Raw genomic sequence first — 26,370 nt, 5'->3', positions numbered from 1 at the left:
TTGGAATCAATCAGCTGTGTGTCATAGGCGCTATAGGGGCCACGGCGATTCTCCTTTAGCTCCAGTGGCAAGGGCCTGTGGTTCTGAGCAAGAAGAGCTGGGTCTCATTTCTTGTTGTCAGGAGCTCTTGGACTCAGCGATTCCAAGGCCAGACAGGACGACTGTGATCATATAATCTGACTTCCTGTGTAGCACAAGCCATAAAAAAATTACCCCCCCCCACCAGGGGGCTACTGATGTGTTACCATCCAGTGCCCTCCTCCAGAGCCTTTTTCGCCAGGCGAGGCACCAGGATGCTTGTTAATTAAGCATCAAAGCCTCCTTGAAAGGAAGATGAGTCGAATGCCTGTCCCACCGAGGACTTTAGGAGCAGCAGGATCCGGCAAAGCCTGAAGGAGATTGTCTTGGGTTTGACTCCGGTCTCCAGTTGCCCTGTGATTCCTGCAGCCTCCACGATGCTGCTTCCCAGCTGAGACACCACGCCGGGTTGGCCTGGTGCTTTAATAACAAGATCACCTTTTAATTGTGAGCAGCAGGTGAATGGAGGGCTAATGGGGTCTCAGTGTGCTCAGGGTCCCAAGCCAGGGCTTCATAGATGCTGTTCCAGGAGAGCATCAGACCCGCTCGGTGGGCACAGCTGGAGCGTCAGAACTTCAACCTGCCCTCCCCCTGGCATAGGAGAGGGGCGAGGGGGTGGAGGTGGGCAGCCTATTTGCGGGAGGAGGGGGGGCTATTGCCAGTGCTTGAGGATAGCTAGGGGCTGTTGGAAACACCCTGCATAAGCCAACCAGGTTCCCCCTGCAGCCCATGCCGTGGTTGGTTCTGCTGGATCTCAAAGCATGTGGCAGAGGTTAACCCCTGGAGAGCTGGCTCCATGTTACCCAGGGACTGGGGGGGAAACTGAGGCACAGCTGGAGTAAGGACCCCTGAGAGGGGCTGAGTGCTGAATGTGGAGAGAGAGGGGCTGCACCGCTGCAGGCTGCCCTAGAGCCCAGCTCCCCAACTCTAACCACTAGCTGGTACTGCCGCAGTCTAGCCAGGCCTGGAGCTGATGACCCCAGAGTCTACCCAGCCCCAGAGCGGGCTCGGCTCCAGTGCCTTGCAGTGATGTGGCTGGCCCAGGCGAATCCCTGCCTGGAATTTGTGCAGAGGGTTAAGCGGCTGGGGGGCCGGGGTGTAGCACAAAAGCCGCTGCAGGCAGGATCTGGATTCCCATGGGCTAACCAGACAGAAGGCTGGCGGACCGGTGGGGGCACCCCCTGCAAGGCAGGCCAGCCCCGGGCAGCAGCTGCTGTGTCCAGCCAAAGCCAGTGCGACTAGGATGTACTGCACGTGGAGCTGGTGACAGCGCTGGAGCCGCCGTGGGAAACTTTCTTCCTGAGCGCAGGAGAGTGTGACGAGCTTTTCCCACCCTGCGCCACCTTCTCCCCCTCCCCCGCTGCGTCCCCACACTGTCCGCATCTGCTGGGACCAGCCCCTCTATTCCCGACTTGGCAGTGGCCTGCCAGGGAGCCCGGCCTGGCAATGTTTCCACCCGGAGCCTCACAGGAAGACGAGCTGGTAAATTTCAGAAGGGGTGAAGCCCCGTGGTGCTCGGCTTGGCTGGTGTGCGCCCACCCTTTGGGACTGAGCTGGGTGGAGCGGATGGATGCTCAGCAGGGGAAATCTACTGCAAGGGGGGAGGCTTTCTGGGCTTGCAGCTGGGGAGGGAAGGCTAGAGGATCTGGGAAGGAGGCGCCTCCTTCCTTCTGATCCCCCAATGCGCTAAAGGAGCGGATGTCTCCCACCCACACCGAGCCCTGACTGCGGTGTCCGGCAGCACCCCGCAGGGCGCGGTGTGACACGGCTCACCTCTGCCGCCCGTGGGGGAGACCCGCGCGCGCAGCCTTGTCTCGCCGTGTACCCCCGTGTTTGGTAGGGGCAGAAATGCCCCTGTCCCTCGGAGCGGAAGGCGGGGAGCTTTGGGGCGGGCCCCAGTTCCTGGGGGAGTTTATTTGGGACCAGCCCCCAGGGCTGGCCCAAAGCAGTTCTGCTCCCGGAGCGCACAGCCCTTTTAGGGCGCCTGGCCTCTGCGCCCCTCGACTGCAAGGACGGGCCCCTTGAGCTCAGCCGTGGCCCGTTGTGTGGCTCAGTTTGCTCGGAGTGGTGCAACACGCGCTGCGCGTCTGCTTCCCGGGCGCGCCTTTGTGCACGTCGATACATAAACAAGCAGGGTTGATAACCCCTCCGCGGCAGCACATGGGGAGCACAGAATGGACCCCCCCCCCCCCCCCCCCGGTGCTTGAAGGCTGCTGCCACGATCTCGTTCTGCAGACTTCTGGGACGCAGCGCTCCCCCGGCAAGCGACCCCCCTCCCGCAGACGGGGAGCTCAGCAATCCGTCCCGCACACCCCGGGCGTGCCAGCCGCTGTCGCTCCCGGCGCCGCGTGGTCAGATCCCCATGCAAATGGAGATGGCTCGGTGGGCGCGGTGCGCATCCGCTCTCCAGGCCGGGAGCAGCTGGTCGCCGCGCGGCCCGGGCGCTGTCGCTCGGTGCATGGGATGCAGGGGAAGAGTTCAGGACGCTGTGTAGCCGGGGCTTGGGGCAGCCTTCTGTTCTCCGTCCTCCTGCGGAATGGGGCGCGGCAGCACCCACAGCGCTGCTGACTCGGAGGGGGCTGCTTGGAGGGCGGGAGAATGTGTGTGGGGGGCAGAGAGGATGATGGGATGGTCAGAGCAGGCAGCAGCGTGGCCCAATGCAACGAGCACGAGCCTTTCCTCTCGCTTCGTGAGCTTGGGCCAGCCCTCGCCCGTGCCTCAGTTTCCCCCACCTTGCCCACAGACGCCCGCTGCTGCATAACGGGAGACCCGCTTTCCTGAAGCACTTGCAGTCGGAGCAGAGAAGGCGAAGGACACATCGCCAGAGCCTGGCACATTGTGTTGCTCCTGCGAGCAGAGCGGCCCCCCAACAAGAGACACCAGCCTAGGTAGCTGCTACCGGCGACCTGTGCAGAGAAGGTGCCAGAGAAGCCCTTCCATGAGCCTGATTCTTCTTTCCCTAGGCAGCTTTTCTCCTTTTTCGGCTTTTCGTGGCAGCTGTGAGGGGTCTGGCCGCAGCTGCGGGGAGCAGCCCTGGGTCGTTTGGGGCTGACTGGCTGCAGCATGAGAGGATGACACACACAGAGAGAGCAGCAGCCACGGAGTTCAGGGGGAAACCTGGCTTTGCTCAGCCAGTGCTGCCAAACAGAGGCCCAGGGAGATAAGTGACTTGGCCAAGGTTATTGTAACACCCAGGAGCAGAGTGACCAGGTGTCCCGATTTTAAAGGAACAGACCCAACATTCAGGGCTTCACACCCCCTCTCCTGCTGTTTCACACGTGCGGTCTGGTCACCTTCCCAGGAGTCAGAGGGTTAAGGGGCAGTCCCCACCAAGGGTCATAGTTCACCGCAGAGATCCAGCTGCTGGGAGATACAGTCTAAGGGGAGGGTGTGATGAGGTGATTGGCAGGACCAGGCAGGTCCAAGCAGAAACCAGCAGGCAGTGGCTAGACAAGGCCAGCATAGAGGCAGGAAATTATATTGGACGTGGCCAGTGATCAGGGCCATGCATGGCCAATCAGGAAGCAGGTGGTGATGCCCCGGAAACTGGCTAACCCAAGTCTGTGAATTCCGTGGTCACCTAATGCAGAAGTGTGACAGGCTGCTTGCCCAAACCCCCTGGGTGAGAAGGGATGCTGAGGCAGAGTTTGGAACTGAATCCAAAACTCCAGGCTCCCAACTGTAATGAAATGCCCCTCCCTGCCCCAGAGCTGCCTCTGTGACCATTCAGGTCATTACTTGGAGAGACAAGTTTCCTGCTTTTTCTAAACTTCTGTCCCCACCAAATACTGAAATCCAACAAATCGGGGCCCAGATGTTGCTTGGTGCCAGTTTCCATACCAATGAGCCATCGTGGGCCTCAGTGGCGTAGTGAGAACAAAGGGGGTAGGGTAGGAGCAGTTGCCCCCTGGCACCACACTAGGGGGGGCACCAGTTTAGTCCCCCTCTGCTCCTCCTGTCATCCCTCCGCTCACTTGCTTCTCCTCTGGCCACCTCCTCCCTGCCTCTCTGCCCCCAGCCTGACCCTCCTCCATCTCCGCTGGCAGGTTAGTGTGTGCGGGGGCCTGGCCCCAAAATGGAGGAAGCGGGGAAGATGTATTACACCTCCTGCCCTCTCTTGGTTGGACTCAGCCGTGTGCCAGGTTCGAGGTCCTTCCGCGCCGCGGTGGGAGAACGCAAATTTTGCCTTTGTCCCCGGGCTCATAACACCCTCGCTACGCCTCTGGTAGGCCTAAAGTGAGGGGGCAAGGGTATAGCTGCCTATAAAAGCCACTGAGCAAATGTGGGGGAGTAATTGGATCCCATTCTTTGCCTATAGTAATAGCATTCCCAGACCTCATGGGGGTGTTGTGAGGATGGTCATTGTCTTTGGTCACATCTCCCTCTAGTGGCTGCCAATAGCAATTACAATAGCCCACTAGATCAAGGACGAGGCCCATGACTTTAAAGACAAAACAGATTTATCTGGGCGTAAGCTTTCGTGGGTAAAGCCCACTTCATCAGACACATTGGAGGGGAACTCAGAAAGGTAGGGCTCTAGAGGTGTGCTAGCATATGCTATGCTAGTATAACTATTTGTGCGTGTGTGTGGAGAACAGGCCCCAGGGTGGGCTAGGGGGAAGAGAACAGGCCTTGGATGCGTGGGAAGGGCCTGGAAGGAGGCAGAGAACATGCCTGGCCCCCAGCCTCCTGCACCCCCACCCACATCCCCCCCTCTGTGCTTTCCACTCCATGCATCTGACGAAGTGATTTCTACCCACAAAAGCTTCTGCCCAGGCAAATTTGTTAGTCTGTAGGGTACCACAGGACTCCTCATTGTTTCTGCAGCTACAAACTAACACAGCAACCCCTCTGAGACTAGCGGCTTACAGCGAAAGGGGTTATTCCTTTCGGTCAAGGCTTTGACTTGAGCACTGGAGTTCACTGGCCCTCTGGTCTGGATGCGACTAACCGTAGGGCTGTTGCTCAGAGTTTTGTGGATCAAAACTGTATCGTGTAGTAGGCAGACGATAAAGCAATGGCTTGTGGGATAATTGGGAGTCAGCACACATCCTAGAGCCTGGTAACTCCATCCATATTTCAAAGCCAAACAGCTGCTGGAGGCGAAGAGCGATTCACCTGAAATCAAACCCTCCTTCCGCTGATTTATTTATTGATTGACTCCTTTGCTCGGCCTGCCCGGGGCTTTTGCCAGGGACGCAGATCACTTTATTAAAACATACGCATGGCAGCTCTTTGAACGTTTTGCTGCTCCTGTGCCCCGGTGGTCCCCGTGTCGGGGGCAATCTTGTCAGAGGAGAGGAAGGACAGATGCTATTAAACTTCTCAAACACGCACAAAGGGCCCCGGCAGCAGAAAGGCAGAATTGAGGATTCTCTTTTGGCCTGGAGTTTTTCTGCTAAAGCACTATGATTTGGAAGGCAAAGTTATTCGTAGGGGGATCTTTCATATCAGGCTGGTGGATTTTTCAGGCCGATTCAGCAGTACAGCGGTCGCTGAGGGTGTGTCGGGACCCAGGTGTTTCTAATCATGGGAGTTCAAACGGCAGACAACCTTCTAGTTCAACGGCTTCCGTCAGTATTTCACTGGTGCCGTCGGTGTCCAACTGATGCCAGGGCTCAATTGTGTGTGACGCTGTACATGAGCCTAGCGACAGCCGTTGCCCCTAGGAGCTGACAGCCAAAGCAGACAGAGGGTGGGAGAAGGGAAGGCATGTTGTGGAGGGGAGGCTGTGGTGTGGGGATCTGAGCTGAAGGGGATGAGGGGTTTTGCTTTGTAGGGTGAGAGCTAAGGTGATCAAGAGGTGGGCATCTAACTGGTCAGTTCTGAGAGCCCCCCATCCCATGCTCTCTCCCCATGTCAATGACTCAGGGGAGCTTTTAGCCTTGCGGGGCCCCTGGGCAAGGTGGGAGGGTGGCCGGGCTCTGTGTTCCCAGAAGGGGGAGGGCCTCGGGTGGTAGGGATGGGGATGGGGCCGGGGCAGCCAACCCTCTGTGCGGCCCAGACTGCAGTGTGTCCCCCTGCCCAGCCCTCAAAGCTTCCTGGAGCACATCACACTGGGCTCCAGCGGCAATTTAAAGGGCCCAGGGCTCTGGGCACCACCCCCACTGAAGAAGTGGTGGCAGTGGCTGAGCGTTCCAGACCCTTTTGAATCGCCCCTTCCAGCAGGCCTGGGATGACCCTGGCCGGAGGCCTGCAGTCCCAGCCTGCCCTTCTCCCCACTGATAGTTGGCAGTGCTGGGAGAAGGGCAACGTTAGCTCTGGCATTTGCTCAGGGCTTCTCCAAACCTCAGCCTCCTGGCTGGGTGCAAATCAACAGAGAGATATTAGAGGTGGCAGGTGCCTGAGCAGCTGCAGAGGCTAGTTTCTTGGCCCAGATCTGCCCTTGTGTGGCTTGTTCACAGGCGAACAGGAAAGGGAGAGAATTCCCCTTCCCTCCAGCTCCCGTGTGTTGCTTGTGGCAGGGAGTTCCGCAGGCCAATTGTCTTTACCAACTCCCTGGGGGGGAGTGGTGCTGCTGGAGTCCAGGGGCTGCTCGCCTGAGTACGTGGAGCCCTTAGCTAGGTTCACGCATGGGCGCACCCTTGGGCCCTGCACGCTGGGTGGGGTAAAAGTCCAAGGCTCCTGGCTGCTCTGCTGCTGCCCTAAGCACCCATGGCCCAGCAAGGCCCTTCTGGCTGATGCCCTACGGCTTTGCAGAGAGAGCCTCAAGCAAAGCTGCAGATCCCCAAGGCGGGGCAAGTCGCCCTTAGTGGCTTGGGGGTCTCTCAGCCTTCCCCGTTGCCACACAGATCCCCTGCAAGGCCCTGCTGCTCCCTGAGGTGGGAGAAAAGGAAGGCTGGTGGTGGGATGAAGGCACCGGACTGGGCCTGAGAGTGGGGTTCAATTCCTAGCTCTGCTACAGACTCTGTCGATGAGCGGGGAAAGTCTTTTCATGGCTCCGTGCCTCAGTTTCCCAGTGGCCTACTTTGTAGCTCATGCAGCACCCGGCGCCATAGGGCCCCAGCCTTTTGGCGGGAGCCCAGTCAAACTGTGATTGCAGGGCAAGGTCATGGCTGCCAGCAGGTGTTCCTGGTGCCCCCTAAGAGCTGGGGTAAAGCGGCCTGATCTTTGAGGGGCCTCTCCCTTGGCTGGCGAGCTGAGCTTTTGGGCACTGCTCCCTGCTCCCCCAGAAGAGCCTAGGACTGCTGGGGGGGTCCTTCTGCAGCTGGAGAGCCCGGAGAACGGAGACATGAGGGAGCAGGGGTCGAAGCCCGGGTGCTCTCAGGCCCCAGTGCGGGGCTGTGGATGTCCTGGCCTGGCTGGATCCCGCCCCCCTCAGGGGCACGCCCTGGCCGGGAGGTTGAAGGCTCGAACTCCGGGCCGGCGCTGGCCTGGCTCCCTCCTGCCGGTCTTAGGACCCAGAGGGCCCCTCTCCTTGCTCTCCCCTTGCCGCTGCCTGCAGCCGCTCCGGCGCTCCCTGCCCCGCTGGCGGCCCGGGCGCGCTGGGGAGCAGGTGCGGCGGCGAAGCCAAGCCCCAGGCGAAGGGGAGGGGCCGGGCGGGGAGCGGAGCAGCCCGTGCGGCGGAGCCGGCCAGCGAGCAGCATGGTCCTGATCCTGCCCCACATACTCATCGCGGCCCTTCGGTTTTTCAGACGGGGCCAGCAGGTTTTCCTGAAGGCGGAGGAGGCGCTGCCCAGCTGCGAGGCGCTACAGGTAGGAGCCCAGCGCGGTGCTGGGGAGGGGGGTGTCCTCGGGGGGACGGGCCGGCCTGGGATGGGGCGGGAGGGAGTCTTGCCTCCAGCAGGCACCTGGATCGTCCTCCTCTGCCCCCCCCCCCAGTCGCTGCTTCTTTCTCTGTCCTCTTCCAGCCTCTCCTCTTCTCCCCTCCTCTTCCGCGCCCCTGCCCCCTCTCGCGTGTTCCCCTCTCCCCGCTTTCCCTTTTCTTCCCCTTTCCCCGCTTTCCCTTTTCTTCCCCTTTCCCCGCTTTCCCTTTTCTTCCCCTTTCCCCGCTTTCCCTTTTCTTCCCCTCTCCCCTCGCCCCGCTTTCTCTGGCGCGCTCCCTTCCTCTCTCTCTCCTTCTCTCCGTCCTTCCAGCCTTCTCCCTCGCTCAGTTCCTCTCCCCTCTTTCCTTTATTCTCCTCGTTCAGCCCTTTCCTCCTGCTCCCCTTTCAGTCTGTTTCTTTCTCACGCTCCCCCCCCCCCCCCAGCCGGGCCCTTCTTTAGAACCCCCCCCCCAATCTGCTTCCTCGCAAGTACTTCCACCTGCCCCGCTTCTGTCTACCCCCCCCCCCTTTGCTGTCGGCGGTCGGGGCTCCCCGGGGAAGGAGAGTCCGGGTGGGAGCGGCTCATGGGAGGGCCGGAGCCCTGTCCGCCTGATCGGGGTGAACTTTCCGTGGCTCCCTGCGGAGGTCCCGGCTCCCGCGAGCTGCGGCCGGCGGGTGGGGCCGGCAGGGGCAGGGGGCGCTGGGCGGAGCCCCCCTGGAGCAGGGGCAAGGCGGCCCCCGCCGCGGCTCTCCCTCCTTGGGAAGCCAGGTCGTGCTGGGGCACGGGGCTGGCCCGGGCTGCCCGCGGAGTTTGCTCGGGGGCACAGGGGAGCGGCCCCGCGGAAACTCCGCGCAAACTTTCCACCCGCTCCCCGCCGCGGGCCGGGTTCCCTCGCTGCGCCGGCCTGGGGTGGGCAGGCAAAGCTGCGCGTGGGGGGGGGGGAATCAAACTCGTAGCCCGCCCCTCCCCGCTCGCTCGTCCTTGGGTGCCAGCTGGTGTGGGGGGGTCACATTCCAACTGCCGGGGATCGCCAAGGCGCCCCCTGCTGGGTTCTACCCATCCCGCCACCCCCCGCCATCACCAGCCCGTCGGCGGCTCGGGACACAAAGCAGGGCAAGTCCTGCCTCTTCATTTTGAACCAGCATTTTTCTTGCCCTCCTGAGTGCCAGGGAGGCCTTGGGGACCCCACAGACAGGGAGGAAGTCAGTGGCGGACCATGCAGTGACCCTAGAGCTCGCCTGTGTGATTACCTAGTGCTTGAATCTCTGCACCTCTCCTGCCCTACTGGCACCTTTTTTCCTCTGGTAGTTTCTGGCTCTCATTCAGTTTGAGACCTCCTGGCAGAGGGCAAGGCAGGGCAATCCTGGGGTGAAGCCACAGGGCTCTGTTCTAGTCCCTTCTCTGACACAGACTCTTCATAAGACCTTGGGACAGACACTTAATGCCCTCCATGCCTCCGTTTTGCCATCTGTAAAATGGGGGTAAGAAACTCACCAGACAGGCTAGGAGGCTTAATTTATTAATTCAGGAGTGACGTGGGAAGGGGTCATTGTGCTCACTGTAGCAAGATGTCCTGGGGCAGCAATTTTCCCCCTGTTGCAGTTTGTAGAAAGGATGGGTGCGGGGAGTGTAGGCCTCAGAGGACATTGCTCTGGACAAAGCATGAAATCCTTATTTGAATAACCAGAGCACTTAGCTGACAGGACTGAGCCCAGAGTCCCAGCACTGTGTAAACACAGTCAGAGACAGGCCCTGCCCCAAACCACTTGTAATCTAAATAAACCCGCTGGGCAAAGGAAAGCTCCTTATCTCCATTTTGCATATGAGAAACCGAGGCACAGAGAGGCTACAATCCAGATCCTCAAAGGCACGTGGGTACCTAACTCTCCTGGGATACCTGTGGGGATTTGGGCTGAAGGACATCTGTGGAAATGTTAACCCCAACCTCCTGAGCCAAGCACCTGAACCCAATAAGATACTGGGGAAGCCAAACATCACAGCTTTATGGTACAGGTTGAACGTCTCTAATCCGGCACTGTCTGTGATCTGGCAACATCTGTAGTCCAGCATGATGTTAGTGAGCCGGATGTCCACTTCTCATGGGGATAGCCAAGTTCCCCATGGTCCCATCAAGTTTGTTTACAGCCACCAGGCCTGGCTCTCAGTGTTCTGTGCTGTTATTTAGCTCTGATTTTCCCCTAAATGTTGTCTTAGGAGCCCAGGAAATGTTGCTAATGCTGCTAGGCAATATTGGCCCCCTGTGGTCCAGCAAACTCTCTAGTTCAGTGCCGATCAGGGCCCCAGGGTGCTGGACTAGAAGGTTCAGCATGTACTGCTTGAGAACCTGGAACTGAAACTGACTAAATGTGCACCTGAAACTGACCTTGCCAATTTTGCTGTCCTTGCTGAGGGGGAGGCAAAGGGCAAGCACAGAGCAACCCTACCTTGGATTGGAACTGAATCTAGTCAGCTTTTAAAAGCTCGACTATTGCTAATATCGTACAGCCTGGGAATTCTTTCAATACTCCCCTAAGGGGGGTGTGTGTGTGTGGCGGGGAGTCGATACAAGATGCTTCTGATGCTCTCAGAATAGGACTCAGGTGGGGCATAGTAGGTCTCTTATAGGGGAATTCCACCCTCCCAATTGTATCTGGACATTGTCCCTTCGCTGCCCTGCTTCCTCAGCCGTGACACTGGGCTTGTTAGCCAAAGCTTTGCTCCGGGCCCAAATGCTCTGCGTGACTTTTCCGCACACGGGGGAGGACCTGGCAGTGTTCATCGGGTGCGCATGAAGGGGAATGAGCTGAAAGGCAATAAGCAGAGACAAAAGTGGTCTGCAAAGAGCTGAGGGCAATGGCAGATTCATTCGGGACCACGTTTGTTTCCCTCCTAATAAGAAATGTTTTGGGATGGGGCAGTTAGCATAAGCCACCTGTATAATGCACCCATGGGGCAAATCACAGTCTAGGGGCTGTCATAGGGAGGACGCTACAGCTAAGGAAGGGCCGTGTGTCTCTTCCCTACAAGGTCGATGAAGGAACTGCATCCTTCGTCCTTGTGGGCCTCAGGGGGAGTGGCAGCCGGCCCTCATTGCTGGATGGGAGGCAGAAGCTCCGAGAGGGAAGAAAGTCAGGGTAGGTGGGAGGAGGGATGATCCCACGGTTTGGGTGGGAATCAGCCACGTAGGACACCTGGGGTTTAAGCCCTGTGTGACCTTAGGCAAGGAATTGAGTTGCTCTGCGCCTCAGTTTCCCACCTTTTCAAAGGGGACAATTAGGGATGTAACATCCTGTTCCATTAATTAACTGGTTAAACGTGATGTTTAGCCAGCTAACTGATTAAATGGAGGTGGACGGGCTGGAGCAGCCTCCACACCACAGGCAGGGGCTACTCCAGCCCGGTTGCTTCTGCTCCCACTGGGCTACCAACGCTCAGACTGGGAGCCCACACAGGCGGGGAGCCGGCAGCCCACCCCCCTCCAGCGGCTGCTTCCGGCCCCGAGCAAGGCTGCTCATCTGGGAGCTAGCTGCCCCACAAGGCTGGAACAGCCCTCCACCCATGGTGAGCTGTTGGCAGGGGGTAAGGGTTAACCTTTAACCAGAAACCCATTCACATCCCTCGGGACCATAGCAGGGCCCTGCCTGGGGGAGGCTCCGGGCTCCGTGAGATAGTGTGAGGTGTTGAGATACCGCAATAAAGAAGGGCCATAAAAGTACCAGAGAGAGCAATAAAGAGGAAAAAACCAGGATCCTGGATCACGCTCCTCATAGACATCCTGGTCCCATCCGAGTCAATGGCAAAGCTGCTCAGAGCTCAGTGGGCCTGGGGATTAGCCCTGTCTGCCCAAACTCTTGCTTGTGCCTGGGCTTGTCTGCTGCGTCCTCCCCGCACCGAGGCGGAGTTCGTGGGATGGCCCCGCAGTCGCGCCGGGGGGCTGGGAATCTCCACCCTATCTTGGCGCCAGACCCTGCCAGCCTGAGCCCAGTGGAGGAGCCAGTCCTTCCTCCGGCTGACGCCCAGGGCTGGTGGGAGCCAGGGGGCAGGATCTCGCCCTCGGCACAGTGTAGCAGCCTGTTGCCAGCAGCAGGAACTCAGCAGCGGGGCTGGGGCGGTGGGCACTGGGAGGCAGTGTGGAGCTGCAGATTTACCGTCACTTACTTTCCCTGGGGCTTGGTGGCAAATGGGACTTCGGAGCCTCAGGGGGAAGAGCCAGACCACGATCCCGCATCGCCCTGGACTCCCGATGCTGGCAGAGCTTAGCAAACACTGGCAGGTGCTGCACTTCCCGGCCTGGGAGCCTACGGAGTGGGTGATAGTCAGGAACTCTCTGCCGGCTGGGAAGAATTGGCCGGCTGGGGCCCACGCGAGTCTATGCGAAGGATGTACTTTAAAGCAGCGTTATCCCACCAGGCTCAAACCCTGGGACGTTCACACAGGCTCCGGGGGAAGGCAGCGAATGTAGACCACAGGATGGGACCCAGCGGGCCTGATCCAAAGGCCATTAAAGTGGGTGGAAAAGCTTCAGCTGATTTCAGTGACTTTTGGCTCTGGTCTTTAATGGGTCACGGCCGATCCCGCTGTGCCCTGGCTACTCCTGCAAGCAGAGGTTACTCGCGGGAGCAAGGCTCGGAAATTGAATTTGCAGTGGCTAGCCCGGCCCCTGGGAGAATGGGGTGGATTTCACTCCAATGATTATAGGGGTCCTGTCCAATGTTCCCTCTAATCTTTTCCATCCATGTGCAGATTTTTCCATTCATGTGCGGAATACCTTTTTTATGTGCACCAAGGCACAGGTGAATGTGCACCACCTGCAGAAACAAAAGCCTAGCTGTGGGTGCCCTGCTAGTCAGCTGGGCGGTATTTGAATTTCTGAGCGGCCGCAGAAGCGCCCAGCTTACAGGGAACACTGGGCATGCCTGTACTGCTGTTGCTTGGCATTGCTGCACTACCTGGTTGGCGGGTAGAGGAATGGCAGATCCCTGCTGGCGCCGTGTCGCTGCACCCAGGCCTGAGGAAGAGGGGGGTCCCGCCCTGCAAGCCCTCGCTCACACAGACCTGTCTGTAGCAGCTGATGCGAGGAAGGACAGTAAGCCTGCATGCCTGGTAGCTCTGCCATTGTCGGGATGGCACAGCTCAGCCCAACTGGCCCCCAGTCAGCTGGGAAAGTTCAGTTCCAGCATGGCGAGTCAATCACGGCATTTACGTGGCCTCTGTCCGCTCCTGGGAGAGACAAACACTCCTGCAGCCTGTGGGTAGAAGGAGCGTCCCAGGGTAGGCCGGACAGTAACACACTGGCACGGCCTAGGTTGCCCCCAAAGGGAGGGTCAGAGGAGTAAAACTGAAACCCGGAGCCCCGCTCAGCAGCTGCTCTGGCCGCAGCTGGGAAGGGATATGATGGGGGAGGGGCCGTGGCTGCAAACAGCGAGCTCCCTCGCATGTCGTTTGCTTGCTAGACCGTGCGGGGTGGGTGTCACTCTGGTGTAGTCGTCCCCCGCCCCTTCGCCGTGTGGCTCCCGTGCGCTCCGGCCTCCGATCGGCCGGCGAGTGACAGCACAGCCACTTGGAACAGCCTGTGTCTGAGGGCTGCCGGGCAGCGAAATTCCTGCAGGGCACGAGAGGAAAGGGGCAGGACCACCCCTTCTCCTGCAGCCTCGCCCAGCCCCGGCAAGCTGCCCTGTCCGGAGATTCCTGCCACCGCCTCGGGCTGGTGATGGGCTTGGAAGATGGAGAGCATCCAGGACAGCGTAAGAGCAAACCCCTTCAGTTTTTGTAATTAATGCCGAGGGCAGCTCCGGCGCCTGTCCTAATTCCTCTCTCCCTTTGGACTAACCTGGATCTTCAGTTCCCAGCTTTCTTTCATTTTCTTTTTCTTCTATTTCCTCCTCCTCTCTTTCCTCTGTTCTTTCTCTCAGCCTGGGGCAGATGATTGTCAGTTGTGTCCTGGAGGCTGCTTTTTTCCAGTTCTTCCCCTCCCTTCCCCCCGCCCTGCTGTGGGTTTGTGTGAGCGTGTGTGTATCTCGGGCACCCCTTCCATGTTGCGCGGCCGGTAGGTGTTTGTGGGAGTGTCCATCAGGGAATCTTCTGCAGGTTTCCTTGGAAACTTTGGAGGCAGATGTAAATGTAAATGCTGGTGTAAGTCAGCATGGAAAGGGAGTCCTGCCGATTTACACCAGCTGAGGATTTGGTCTTTTCCGCCCAGCAGGGGCCTTGTGTTGCCTTTAGGCTATTTCAGCTCAGGCGTGTGTCGAAAGGATGGGGCTGTGTTTAAATTGTGATGGTTTGAATGTACCCGAGATTCCCCCGAGTGAGTGCTGCAGCTGCAGGATCTGAGTTGCCAGGCCCTGGTGCCAGAGCAGAGCTGGCGGCGGGTGGGACCTGGCAGGGGATGGGGGCGGAAGGGTCCCGGGGTTATGGGAGGCAATCAGATCTCATGCGTCAGGCTGCGAGCTGGTCGGGGTGGGGTCAGGCAGGGATTCCCCGCTGCACCCTTGGGCTGCTGGCTAGGGATGATCGGGGTGGGAAGGCCACTTTCCTAAGCCACGCTGGGGTTGGTCACGGCTGGGCGCTGCTCTGGTCTGTTGCATTCTCCGTTGAGCCTGGTGCCGGAGTCCAGGGACCAGACTTGAGAAGTTGTCTGCGCTGAAACCGGCGAGGGCCCGATCCTGCTCCCGGCCACACCCCAGTGTGAGCAGGGCCTTACACTTCCAGCGTCTCTGCTCCCTAAGACTCGCCAAAGGCCCTTCCCGGCCTGCCTGCTGGCAGCTCGCTGAACCTTTCTCCCAGGGGTGCTGGAAGACTTCGTAGTGGGGGTGTTGAAAGCTCTCTGTCCGTGCCCCTCCCACTTGCTGAGGCTGGGAGCAGGGCTCTGTATCCGGGAAGGGGGAACCCAGACCAGGGAAATGGAGGGAGGCCACAGTTGGGGCCAGGAGTGGAGCCCTGGGCAGGGGCCAGCAGCCAGAAACCCACATGCAGGACCAAGAGAAAAACCCTGGCTGTGGGCCCAGGTGCGGACCCCAAGGAGAGGAGCCCTGGGAGGAGGGCCCAGGCACAGGGCTCTGGGCACAGAGCCGGAAGTGGGGCAAGCCGTGGGAGTGGGGGATGAGACTGAACGCGGGGCCAACAGTCAGGTGAGATGAGGGGATGTGGGGTGGGGCGTGTGTGGAGGGCGGGGGAACCCCCCCAATTTTATGTGCAGCTCAGAGCGTGGGGCACAGCCCCACTTAACACCTGCAGCACCCCTGCACCCCAACTTCCTGCGAGGACGCCTTCCCCCTGCCCGCCCCGCAAGGAAAGGCACCATCGAGGTGGCTTGCTCCTGCGCTCACCCCCCCTCCAGCCTGCCAGGCCCCTGAAAGGCAGGACTGAAATTTCCCCCGAGCACCTTAGCTTGCATGGAACCTTCGTCCGTAAATACAAGACGGTCTGAGGCCTATTCCCAGGCCTGGCTTTTGCAGGGTGATTAGCTCCCCTGCCTCAAAGTGCAGCCCCTGCTGGTTGGTAACCCTCTGCTGCTGCCTGAGGCTTGTAGTCTGGGGGGCAATGCTGCCCCTCGCCCTCAAATTATGCCTGTGGGGACTTCTGCCTCCCGTTGCCTGGGCTTCTATTCCAGCTCTGCCAGGGAACTGTTGAGTGACCTTGGGCGAGTCACTTCACCTCCCTGTGCCTCAGTTTCCCCTCCCAACCTGTGTTTGTCTTGTCCATGTAGCTTTGGGAATGCAGGGCTAGCCAGGGTCCGGCCAGCACCCCTATGTAAACCACTAGGGACCCGGCTGTTGCCAGCTGATTGGACATGGCTGACGCTGATGTCTGTATATTGGGGAGCATCAGAGTTGCCAGACTGGATCAGTCCCAAGGTCCCATACAGCCCAGCCTTCGGTTGCTGCCTGGACAGTGCCAGATGCTTCAGAGGAAGGAGCAAGAAAATTGCAGAGCAGGCAGATGTGGGATTATCTGCTTCCCCTGAAAAACTCATTCTAATCCCTGGCAGTTAGAGATCCATGTAAAGCCTTGAAGCAGGAGACGTTATCTCCCTTCCAATACCTCCCCTCCCCTTTTTTAGCATGAACTCTAATGCTGGCTATTCTTGTGATCCGTATCCATGTTCAGTCTCTCTTTGAATCCAGCTCAGTTCTTGGCCTCTGTGACATCCTGTGGCCGTGAGTTCCACAGGTCAATTGCAAGACTGCGTTTTGTTTGCTCACATTTTGATTTTGCCGCCTTTCTGTTTCATTGTTCTTGTGTTGGAGACAGAAGAGAGGCATGGGATTGTGCTGTGTTTGTGCAGTGCCTAGCACCCTGGGCGATGACTCATACGCGTTCCTGCAATCGAATTAATAATAATATAGTGACGTACAATAGTTAATGCATGTAGCTAGGTCAGAAAGGAAGGAATAAGTGGGAAAGAGGGAGTGAAAGAGCTTTTTCATAGCGCACTCCTGTGCAGGATTACCGGTGCATACTCAGTATCTATTGATTGGATTTTTTTTTCTTTGTATTTGTGTGTTGCCAAGAGAGGGGAAGGAAGATAGTACACAAGAAATAACTGAGAACTGCTCTCAGGGGAAAGAGGAAATGAGTCCAAAAGCCGCTACTGTACAGAAGCAAACAATGCCAGCCACGCTGATATCCTTCAGATAACGAAACCTGGCCAGCGCTCTGCCTCGTGGAGATGTAAATTTGCTTGCAGGCACCATGGTCTGCAGGCTGCAGTGTACCATGGGCAGAAAGAAGAGGAAGTAAAGGAGCTAAGGGCCATGGATCAAGGTGTGACAGACCGGGCCGTGTCTGGGCACAGTTGAGGGCGTCCGCTCAGGGCGAATTGCTCAAATCCGGGGCTCCTTACAGCCCCCAGACTGGTGACCTCTCCAAACAGGCCACAAACCAGTCCCACAGAGCGCTTCAGCTGCCTGCCTGAAGCCTCATGAGCAAAACCCCTCCGACACCCCAGCAATATCCGTGCCCCAGATGTCCCCGGGCCTCATACGCAGGTGGGGGGTCCTAGCACCCAATCCCACCTACCCCGAACAAGTTCTGTCCGGTTCCAAGAAACCAGCCACAGATCCCTGGTCAATTTACCCTCTGGACCTTACCCACAAATCACGCTGGGCCAATCCTTTAGAATCTATATCTAAAGGTTTATTATCACAAGAAAGAAAAGCCTGAGAGTAAGGTTGTTAAAGAATAGTACGTTACATGCACCGAATCTCCCAGTCCTCGATGCAGGCTCTAGCAGAGATGTTACAGCTGCTGGTTTAAAAGTCCTTGTTGCACATCCTAGCATCAGGATGGGTTCACAGGTCTTCCGGGCTCTTCGATCTCTGCAATGCTGCCTCTGGGATGAAGTGCTGCGCTGAGAACAAAAATGGCATCGACCACATGGCCTCTTTATACCCCCTTCCTGGCCTCTTCTTGTATGCAGCAGGTCACCTGGTCAGAGGCCAATCTCTGTGTTTCCTGCTGGCTGCTCTCAGGTGACAGCCCCCATTGTTTGGGTGTGTCCTTGGCCCATCAAGTGCCATTGTCCTACAGGGCCTGGCTAATCAGCCTGTCCATAGCAATGCTTAACCACATTCAGAGAAATATTCAGCTTCCACACAGATTACAGATTCCTACCTACACACACAGACATTATACACTCACGTAAATAGCATACATAAGATCAGCAAACAATAAGCTCCCATTCAATACCCCACATGGCTCCCAATTTCTGGGGCCAACACCCCCACCTAGGGGTGCAGCAGCGATCTGGCTGCTTCCCTCCAATTCGGTAATGTGACACAAGGCAGCAGCACTTCTGATTTCTTAATGATCGCGCCGGCGGGTGTCTGGAAGACATGGTGCTCTGCTGGGGAGCGGGGCGGCCTGAGGAGGAGGTGAGGGGGCATATATGTAGAAGAGGGGGGCCCATTTGGGGTGTGTCTACACAGCACCTTTACCTCGAAATAGCTTTGTTCAACATTTTGACATAAAGCACTGATCCAACAAGTCCCATAACCCGTGTGGAGTGAGGGTTACAGGGATGCTGGCACAGCGCGCCCGCTATTTTGAAATAGATTTTGAAATAACGGGCATGTTTAAAGACGCGGGATTGCTATTTCGGGATACTTCTGGTACCCTGAAATAGCCCTGCTGCTTGGACAGCGCCTTAGTTGAAACCGACCAGCCTCGGTCTCAGCACCAGCATTGAAATCGACTAGCCTGTGCCACCTGTGGAAAAAGCTTATGAATCTGTGTCCAACCAGTCGCCTGGTAGCTGGCTCCCAAGAGAAAGCAGCAGGATGGAGCAAATGTATTTTGTGGCCCTGACGGACAGCGATGGAGTTCTGGTGGCTCCCACAACTGTTCACCTGGCTCAAGGCTGTGTCCCCGGATAGCATGTCCTGCTGACAAGAGATGGGAGATCCAGGCCTCTGACTACGTTCCCTCTCAGGACCAAAGGGGGGAGGTGGGATGCGACGTAGCAGGCTCCTAGAAAATGCTCTTTGCTGGCGATAATTTGGTTTTGTTCTTGAAGAACAAGCCAAAGTTTGGCTCAGTGCTGGGTCCGGTGTGTGTGGCTAGACATAGGGAAGGGGAGGTGAGGCAGCAAAAACACCTTGGGCATCGCCCTTATTTCAGGGTGGAGAGGTGGGATTCATGCGTTTCCAAGCCTAGAGCTACCGTGAGGAGCCCTGTGGGAAGCGATCTTGGTGGCAGGGAAGGGAACTGGCCGTGTCTAGGGGTGCTCCCCAAAACATGGGCTGGGAAATCACCCCGGTCTTGCGGTTGGCGTGGTGCTGGAACGTGAACGAGAGACGCTCAAATGCATCCTGCTCCAGCTAGCGGTGCCTCCGATGGGCTAAATCCTGAGCTAGTGTCTCCGCTGCAGCCCCTTTGACTTCAGTGTAAGTGCAACACCCCTCCGCAGGGCGGCAGCAAGGCCTGCCCCTGGGCTTCTCAACCCTGGCCCCTCGCCACTTGAGCAGACAGCGCGACTCCGCTGGCGAGTGCCAGGGATGGGCCCTTCGGCGCCCCAGCTGCGCGTGGGACACATCACAACTTAGCCCGCGTGAGCTGCGTCCGGGCTGAATGCACGCCGGGAAGGGCGTCGCTCCCGATCCAGCCCCGGCCACTAGCATTAATAGAGGCCCCTGGCCTCTTTCGCGTCCGCCTGCATGGCGGAGTGGGGGGGAGGGCTGCAGGAGCAGAGTGAGGATGCTGGGAGCTGCATGACCCCAAAGGCAGGTAACGAGGCGGGAGTCGCAGCATCTCTGCTTAGTTCTACACCAGCAACAGCCCCTGTTGTTCTAATCAAAGTCCCAGGCCAAGCATTGGCCGGGCTCACACTGGGAGGCTTGGCGCCGTGAGCCAGGTGCCCCACCCACCAGGAGGCAGGGTCAGGGCAGGGCCGCAGCCTGGGGTGTTGCCCAGTGCATAGGGCACCATCAGGCTGTGACAGGACAAGCAGCTGTGAGAGGCCTGGGGTGGCCAGCGCTGCCATCCCTGGCTAAGCACCATGTTTCCTGCTTTATGCGCCTGAGAGCTCTGTGCTGCCAAAGCTATGTCAGCAAGGAGGGGAAACTGAGGCACGAGGCAGCGACTTGCCCAAGTGAGTCCAGCAGCGGCGCTGGAATAGAAGCCGGCCGGGCTGACACCCCAGGCAGCGCCCTGTCCGCCGCACCTGCTGCCTCTGACTTGGCAGTGTAACAGTCTTTGGCATGAAAGGCATGCTAGCCTGATATTAATACTCCTGCTGCATGGGTGCCTGGCTGCAGCTCGACATGGGATATGGTCCCGGGGCGGGGGCAGGGAAAATTCTTCCTGGGCTGCCTCTCAGGGATTCTTGCAGAAGTAGCCCTTGGCCTCGCGACTGTCTAACGCCATCGAGGAATCCGCGACAGCCCTTGGCTCTGTCTAGAGTGGCACAACGCAGGGCAGGGTGTAAGCTGCCAGGCTCTTAGGAGTCCTTTTCTGCGGTGCATTTTGCCAGAGGATCGGCCAGCCAGCCTCTGCCCAAGCAGATGCCTTGGAGGACTGATTCCCTCCCAGAAGCAGAGCTAAGGCCTTTCCCCATTGATCCGCCCCCTGCTCGGTCCCGTCCGTCGCCAAGGCGCTATGGCAGTCTTCGCTCTTCCAGGCAGAACCACCCTTCTGCCCCCAGCGCTGAATCTGAGGCTGCTGCGGCAAGACACTTGTTGCAGCTGGGCCCCGTCCCATCCCTTCTTCCTCCCTCCAAAACAGCAGCTCCGCCCGGTCCCGCTCGGCCGCTCTCCTGCGCCCCCGCTTGCAGCCCCTTTGCAAGGACCAGCGGACATGGCGATCGATCAAAACCTAGTGAGGTGGGGGGGAGAGGAAAGGGGATGCAGGAACTAGTCTAATAGGGGGTAGCACTGCTGCTCCTGCCACAGTGTCCGTCTGTCTGGATGACAGCTGGTGGTAGAGGGGTCAATACACACTCCTCTCCTGGCCTGGATCTTCCCGTTTCCCAGGGCCTGGCCTGTTTCCAGTGGGTGGGAGAAAGTCGAGGCAGCATGTTCTAGAGGATGCTGCTCGCTCGCTCCCCCTCTGCCACGGCGACTTGACTTTCGGTAGAATCAGAGACGTGCAGGGTGGGAAGGGACCCCGGCAGGCCCTTAGCCCAGCTCTCGGTGCCACATGCCCCCAGCTTAGCCCTGGAGATGTGTGTCCAGCCTGGTGTGAAAACTTCCAGTGATGGGGATTTTACAGCCTCCTTGTCCTGGAGCTTCCTGCCTCTAGCGTCAGAAAGTTTTTCCTAATATCTGACCCCAGTCTCCGCTGCTGCAGATGAAGCCCCTTGCATCTTGTCCTACCGCCGGTGGGCCCGGAGAGCAATTGATCAATCTCGGTCCAACAGCCTGGACTGGATTGGACAGACTGGCCTCGGTTCCTCCCCCCCCCCTCAGTCTTTCCTCAGGGTTAGACATGCCCAGTGGTTTGATCTTCTCTCAGCTCCGGCTTGCCAACCCTGTGAGCGTTTTGGGGGCTCTCCTCTGGACTCTCTCCCGTGTTCCCAGAAGCGGATACAGGTCCCCAGGCCCGAGCGGAGGAGAAGGACCTCCCGCGTCTGACACCCCAGAACGCTTTCCGCCTCTTTCCTGGCTCGTGTACACACCAGCGTTCATCCAAGAGCTAGATGCGTTCATAGAGAGTGGGGCCGGGATGGCCGGGGAGGGTGTCCCAAGCCGCTGTTCGTCAGAAACTGGGAATGGACGACAAGGGAGGGATCGCTTGAGGATTCCCTGTTCTGTTCACTCCCTCTGGGGCACCTGGCATTGGCCACTGTCGGCAGACGGGAGACTGGGCTGGATGCACCTTTGCTCTGACCCACTGTGGCCATTCTTATGTTCTTATATTTGATTTGTGATCTAACATAACCCCCTGGCTCCTTGTCAGCAGTGCAATCGCCTGGCTGGGGCAGTTTCCTACTTTGCTGCTTCTCTTACATCTAGAGTGCGTCACTAGCTCGTAAGGTCTTTGGGGGCAGGGGAGGATTAATCCTGAGTCTGTACAGCGCCCAGCGCAGGGGTGGCCAAAACACGGCCTGCGTGTCGGATCGGGCATCCTGCAGCTCAGCTGTTCCCACGACCCTCCTGCTGGCTGTGTGTGGGAGGGAGGTTGGGGGGAAGCCAGGGTGCCCCCCTGGCCTCCATCTCTGCAGAGCTGGGGTTGGGGAGAGGGAGCTATACAATGGAGCTGCGCCAGTGGTGAGAGACTGAGATTGGTGCCTGTCTTCAGAGGCAGCACCGTGGCTGTAAGATTTCTCCAGCAGCCAGCGCTCATTCTCTCTTGCACTCACTCACACACACTCACGCTCTCTCTCCTCTCTGCCCCCCATATGCCCCACCTCTGCTTGCGTGCACACACACACACACACACACACACACACACACACACACACACACACAATCCTCTCTGCTCCCCCTCCCCGCCCCCGTGCCCCACCTCTGCAGCGTGGGGGAGAGGGGAGACGACAGAGCCGGACAGCTTTCCCTGGCTTAAAGAGACAGCGTCTCTCAGAAACTGACCCCGCGGCGGCCAGTGCGCACACTACCACACACCCGCACACTAGTCTGTTTGCCACACACATTTCCTCGTCTCTGGGCCCCACACACAATCTGTGTCACAAAGCCACTGTCTCTCGCACACCGAGAGTCTCTCTCTCTAGCCCCCAGCCCTGCCCCCTTTCTAGGGGCCCAGAGCCGATCCCTGATGATTTACCAAAATTTGTGGAGGGCCCCTCCTGCAAAAATCACTGTCCGCCCCTGGCCTAACACAATGTGGGCTTAGGCCCTGCCTGGAACTCGAGGCCCTCCTGCACTGCTAACTGGAAGATCAGAGGGAAGGCGCACGCTTGCTCTTTGTGGAGGGGAAATCGTACAGAATCCGGACAGGGCCTCTCCTCCCTCAGTTCAGGGCTCACCCCTCGGCCCCGCTGCCTGCCAGGATAAGGAGCCCTAGTGTCCTAGTGCCTGAGCGTGGCAAACACGCCATGACCGTCTCTTTGGGATAGCGCCCGTCTGCCCACACCTGGCGAGCCCCCAGCGCTGGGCGGCTCAGAGCACCCTGAAAGCCATTTCAAGGCCCCAAATGTTACTCCGGACTAGAACACCTGCCTCTGCCTACGTCACAGGCCTAGGGGCCAAGCAGGTTTGCCCTGGGATGCTTCGGGCAGCAGAGTTTTCCAAAGGGAAGGAGGATGTAGCCAGTGGGGAAAGAGACTGGGAAACAGGGCTCCCAGAGAGAGCTAGCATTGGGAGGGAGTGTGGTTCAGTGGTCAGAGCAAGGGGCTGGGGGTGGGGATTCCTGGGTACCAGCCCTGGCATTGGGAAGGAGTGTGGTCCAGTGGTCAGAGCAAGAGGCTGGGGGTGGGGACTCCTGGGTACCAGCCCTGGCATTGGGAGGAAGTGTGGTCCAGTGGTCAGAGCAGGGAGCTGGGGGTGGGGGCTACTGGTGCCAGCCCTGGTAGTGGGAGGAAGTGTAGTCCAGTGGTCAGATCAGGGGCTAGGGGTGGGGACTCCTGGCTTCGCCTCCCGGCTCTGGTTCTCCCCCTTCCCCGGTTCAGAAGCACGCGCCCTTTTGGCCTGCGGCGGGCGAGCCCTCCCGGGAGGCGCGTACACCCGGCTGTACCCAGCTCTCCTGGCCGCTGTGCCCCACTGTGTTTGCATAACAGATTATCCACCCGGCCCTATCTCCAGCCACGCTCCTTATCTCTCCGGAGGTATGTGCAGCAGGGCCGCCCCTGGCAGTCACTCCCCAGCTGGCCGGCGCGCAGGATCACATGCCAGCTGGCTCCTGTGCGCGGTCTGGCCTAGCTGCCACCCGGCATCGCCAGCTCACCCAAGCCTGGGGCGGGGGCCAGGAGAGGGAGCTGCCCTTTCCGTAGTGGGGTGGAGGCTGCATTCACCTCTGTTACACCCCCCCTCACCCCAGGGACTTCCAAGCCAGGAGAGCAGAGTTTGGCCTCTTGGTGCTGCTATGTGGGGTGTTCTGGCCCCCCCATCGGGGAGCCCTGCTGTGCAAGGCGCTGCACGCACTGATAAAGAGCGAGCGAGAGGCCCTGCCACCTGTGTACAACTTAAAGGGGAAACTGAGGCACAGAGTGATTCACCCCAGTAGGTCACTGGTGGAGGTGGCTCCCGAGTCACTGCTGTGTGGCCTGGAGGCCATGTTGCCTGCTTTGAGGGAGGAGGGCTGTTTCTCTGCGTCTCTGGGAAGAGGTCGTCCCAGCTGGTGTTCTAGAGCTAGGCCATTCTCCCTGGCAGGGGCTGTTCCCCTTCCTGGGCAGGCCTGGAGGTAGCCCTGGGAATTCTCCTGCTGTCCGTCCCGGGGAGCAATTCCGCAAAGGCACGGCCCCCTGACAGCAGCCAGGCGCTGAGCAGCGTCCCTGCCTGGCAACCTTCTGAGGCTGGATCTTGGGTAGGGAGGGGCTCTACCCAGCTCAGACAGGATTGGTCTCCGGGCAGGAGCGAGCCCAGCTGGGGTGTCAGGAAGGCTGGACCCTCCCCACCCCCTGCATCTGTACCATAGCAGACCATGAATCATAGAATACTAGGACTGGAAGGGACCTCGAGGGGTCATCAAGTCCAGTCCCCTGCCCTCACGGCAGGACCAAGCTCCGTCTACACCATCCCCGACAGGTGTCTGTCCAACCTGCTCTTAAATACTCCAGTGTTGGAGATTCCACAACCTCCCTAGGCAATTTATTCCAGTGTTTAACCACCCTGACAGGTAGGAAGTTTTTCCTAATGTCCAACCCAAACCTCCTTTGCTGCAGTTTAAGCCCATTGCTGCTTCTCCTATCCTCAGAGGCCAAGGAGAAGTTTTTCTCCCTCCTTCTCGTGACACCCTTTTAAATACTTGAAATCCGCCATTATGTCCCCTCTCAATCTTCTCTTTTCCAAACTAAACAAGCCTAATTCTTTCCCCCTTCCCTCATGGGTCACTTTTTCTAGACCTTTGATCATTGTACCTCCCGAACTTCAAATGCAGGATGCAGCGTGCGGCATGCTGGGACCACGGACCCAGGACCCAGCCGCTGGTGGGGTACATAAGGGATGGCCGGCTGCCCATGCGGGGGACAGAAAGGAATTCGTTCTGGAGACCCTCACTCGCTGTGCCTAGAACAGATCTGTGCTTTAGAGGTAGAACTGAGCCCCTCGCCGCGCCGCCGTGCCTCGGTTTCCCTGTGGAGCCAGCCCCATCTTTCTTCCCGGGGGTGTTGTAAAGGGCTCTCTCCTGTTTTTTCTACCTTGGTGCTTTAGAGGGAGGCCTCCTAGTGGGGGCTGAGAGTTCCTGAGCATTTGGAGAGGCCGGGGGGCTGTCGGGTTGCCGGAGACTAATTTGTCTTTGCGACGGCCTCACTTCCTCCCTGCGACACACAGCCGTCAGCAGGGTAATAAAGGAGAGGAAGGGCCCGGGAGTGCCGCCGCACACAATGCACCGCTCGGAAGCTGGCCGGGGTCGCTTCTTTCCATTGTGCTGGAGAGGCAACTGCCTTCCTCCCCCAGCCGAAGGGAAACGGGTCACTCCAGGGTGATCTCGGCAAAGGGGAGATAGGTGCCTGGCCAGCCAGCATCCTCGCTTCAGTGTATGGGGTTAAATTGGCCTGTCTGTCTAAGACTGGGAAGGCTGGCCTAGTGGTTAAGGCTGTGACGCAGGAGACCTGCCTCCAATTCCCAGTTCTGCCACTGCCCCCTGTGGGACCTTGGTCATGTCATTTCACCTCTGTGTGCCGCAGTCTCCCCCTCCTCCTCCAACCCCGTGTAGCCCTCCTGTTGGCTGTTAGCTCCCCTGGCAGAGCCTGTCTTTCTGTTTGGGTCTGAAAAGCACAGTCAGGGTCTGATCCTGCTCCAGTCCCAGGAACGCGGCCCTCAGCCCAGCTGTTTGCAGACAGGTGTAAGCGGGCGCCCACTGGGCTGGGGGGCGCACGGAGGCAGCCGGGCCTGTCTGAATTGAGCATGGAGCCACGTCTGCCAGTAGCTCCAGTCTGCAAAAGCAAAGAGGATGGAGCCAGGATCCCCTGGGACAGGCCGTATGCCAGGCCTCCCCGGGACTGGATGGCTCCTGAGCTAGCTGGTCACCAGAGAGCACCGGAGGAACTGGGGGCACCCTCTGGGGGGAGGCTCACCCAAGAGTGTCCAGCGGAAACAGAGACTCGGCCTTGGTATTGCTGGAGAGCTGGTCGAGGGAGGCGCTTGGAGCCAATGAGCTGTCCGCGGGGGGCAGAGAGCACCCCTGTCTCCTAGCATGGGAACAGAGGCACAGAGAGGGCTGCTCAGCTCTCACAGCAGCTTGTGGCAGAGAACCCAGGAGTCCAGGAGCTCTCTCCCCACCCCCTCAGCACGGTGCTGGCTTGACCTGGGAGCTTGGCCTCCCCCGGGTCCAGGAGGGGCACGGTGTGGCGCTGTGTCAGGAATGTCCAGTTCCACGCAAGGTGAAAACTGGGCCCCCAGGGAGGTTCCTGGGGACTCCGGGTGCCTGCGAAATGGGCCACGTTCACCCTGCGCGTTTACACCCGTCCAGGGGATAGGAACCTGCCCCAGGGAATTTCCACCTCTGTCAGGCCAAGGCCAGCCAGCTTGGACACAGTGGTGGCGGCTGCCATCTTGGCTCGGTCCAGTTGGTCTGTGCCTCCCAGCGCTGAAGGGCGCAGATTGGAGAGAGGGCTCAGGAGGGCTGTGCATGGGGAGAGAAGGGGGGTGAGTGCCCAAGGGGAAGGACAGAGTCCCAGGTAGGAAGAGGTATCCAGCTGGGATGAGGTGGAGGATGCTGAGGGGCAGGGGCTGGGGAGCTTGAAGGCAAGAAGGAGCTGGCAAAGAGATCTGTGATAGGGCTGTGCTGCTTGCTGCCATGTCCTCATTGGCAGAGATGCTGCAAGGGGGCCATATGAATGAGGAGGGGTCCAACTTTGGGGTATGAGGGTTCAGGCTGCCGAGGTTGGAGTCTTGGGTTATAGGGGTGGCTTTGCGATGTCCCACAAGATATGGAAGGGAAGAAAGCAAGCAAGCACGTAAGTACACCAGCATGCATGCAAGCAAACAAGCACGC

At 58.9% G+C, this 26,370-nt stretch overlaps 1 protein-coding gene across 2 annotated transcripts in view; it reads left to right on the top strand.

The window, feature by feature from the left end:
• The window catches only part of PDE2A (phosphodiesterase 2A), a 362,760-nt gene that overhangs the window by 107,074 nt on the left and 229,316 nt on the right, over window positions 1-26,370 (top strand). Inside the window, exon 2 of one of the 2 annotated variants that reach the window (XM_075919627.1) lies at window positions 7,713-7,773. In XM_075919627.1, the coding sequence (XP_075775742.1) occupies window positions 7,713-7,773 (61 nt within the window). Of the gene's footprint in view, window positions 1-7,712; window positions 7,774-12,623; window positions 13,569-26,370 lie in introns of those variants that run through there. The other variant, XM_075919628.1, reaches the window with a different exon arrangement.

The sequence above is a fragment of the Pelodiscus sinensis genome, chromosome 1, assembly GCF_049634645.1.
Source record: "Pelodiscus sinensis isolate JC-2024 chromosome 1, ASM4963464v1, whole genome shotgun sequence".
Classification (NCBI taxonomy): domain Eukaryota; kingdom Metazoa; phylum Chordata; order Testudines; family Trionychidae; genus Pelodiscus; species Pelodiscus sinensis.
Note: the sequence above shows the minus strand (reverse complement) of the source record. Positions and strands in the feature narration are given on the sequence as shown.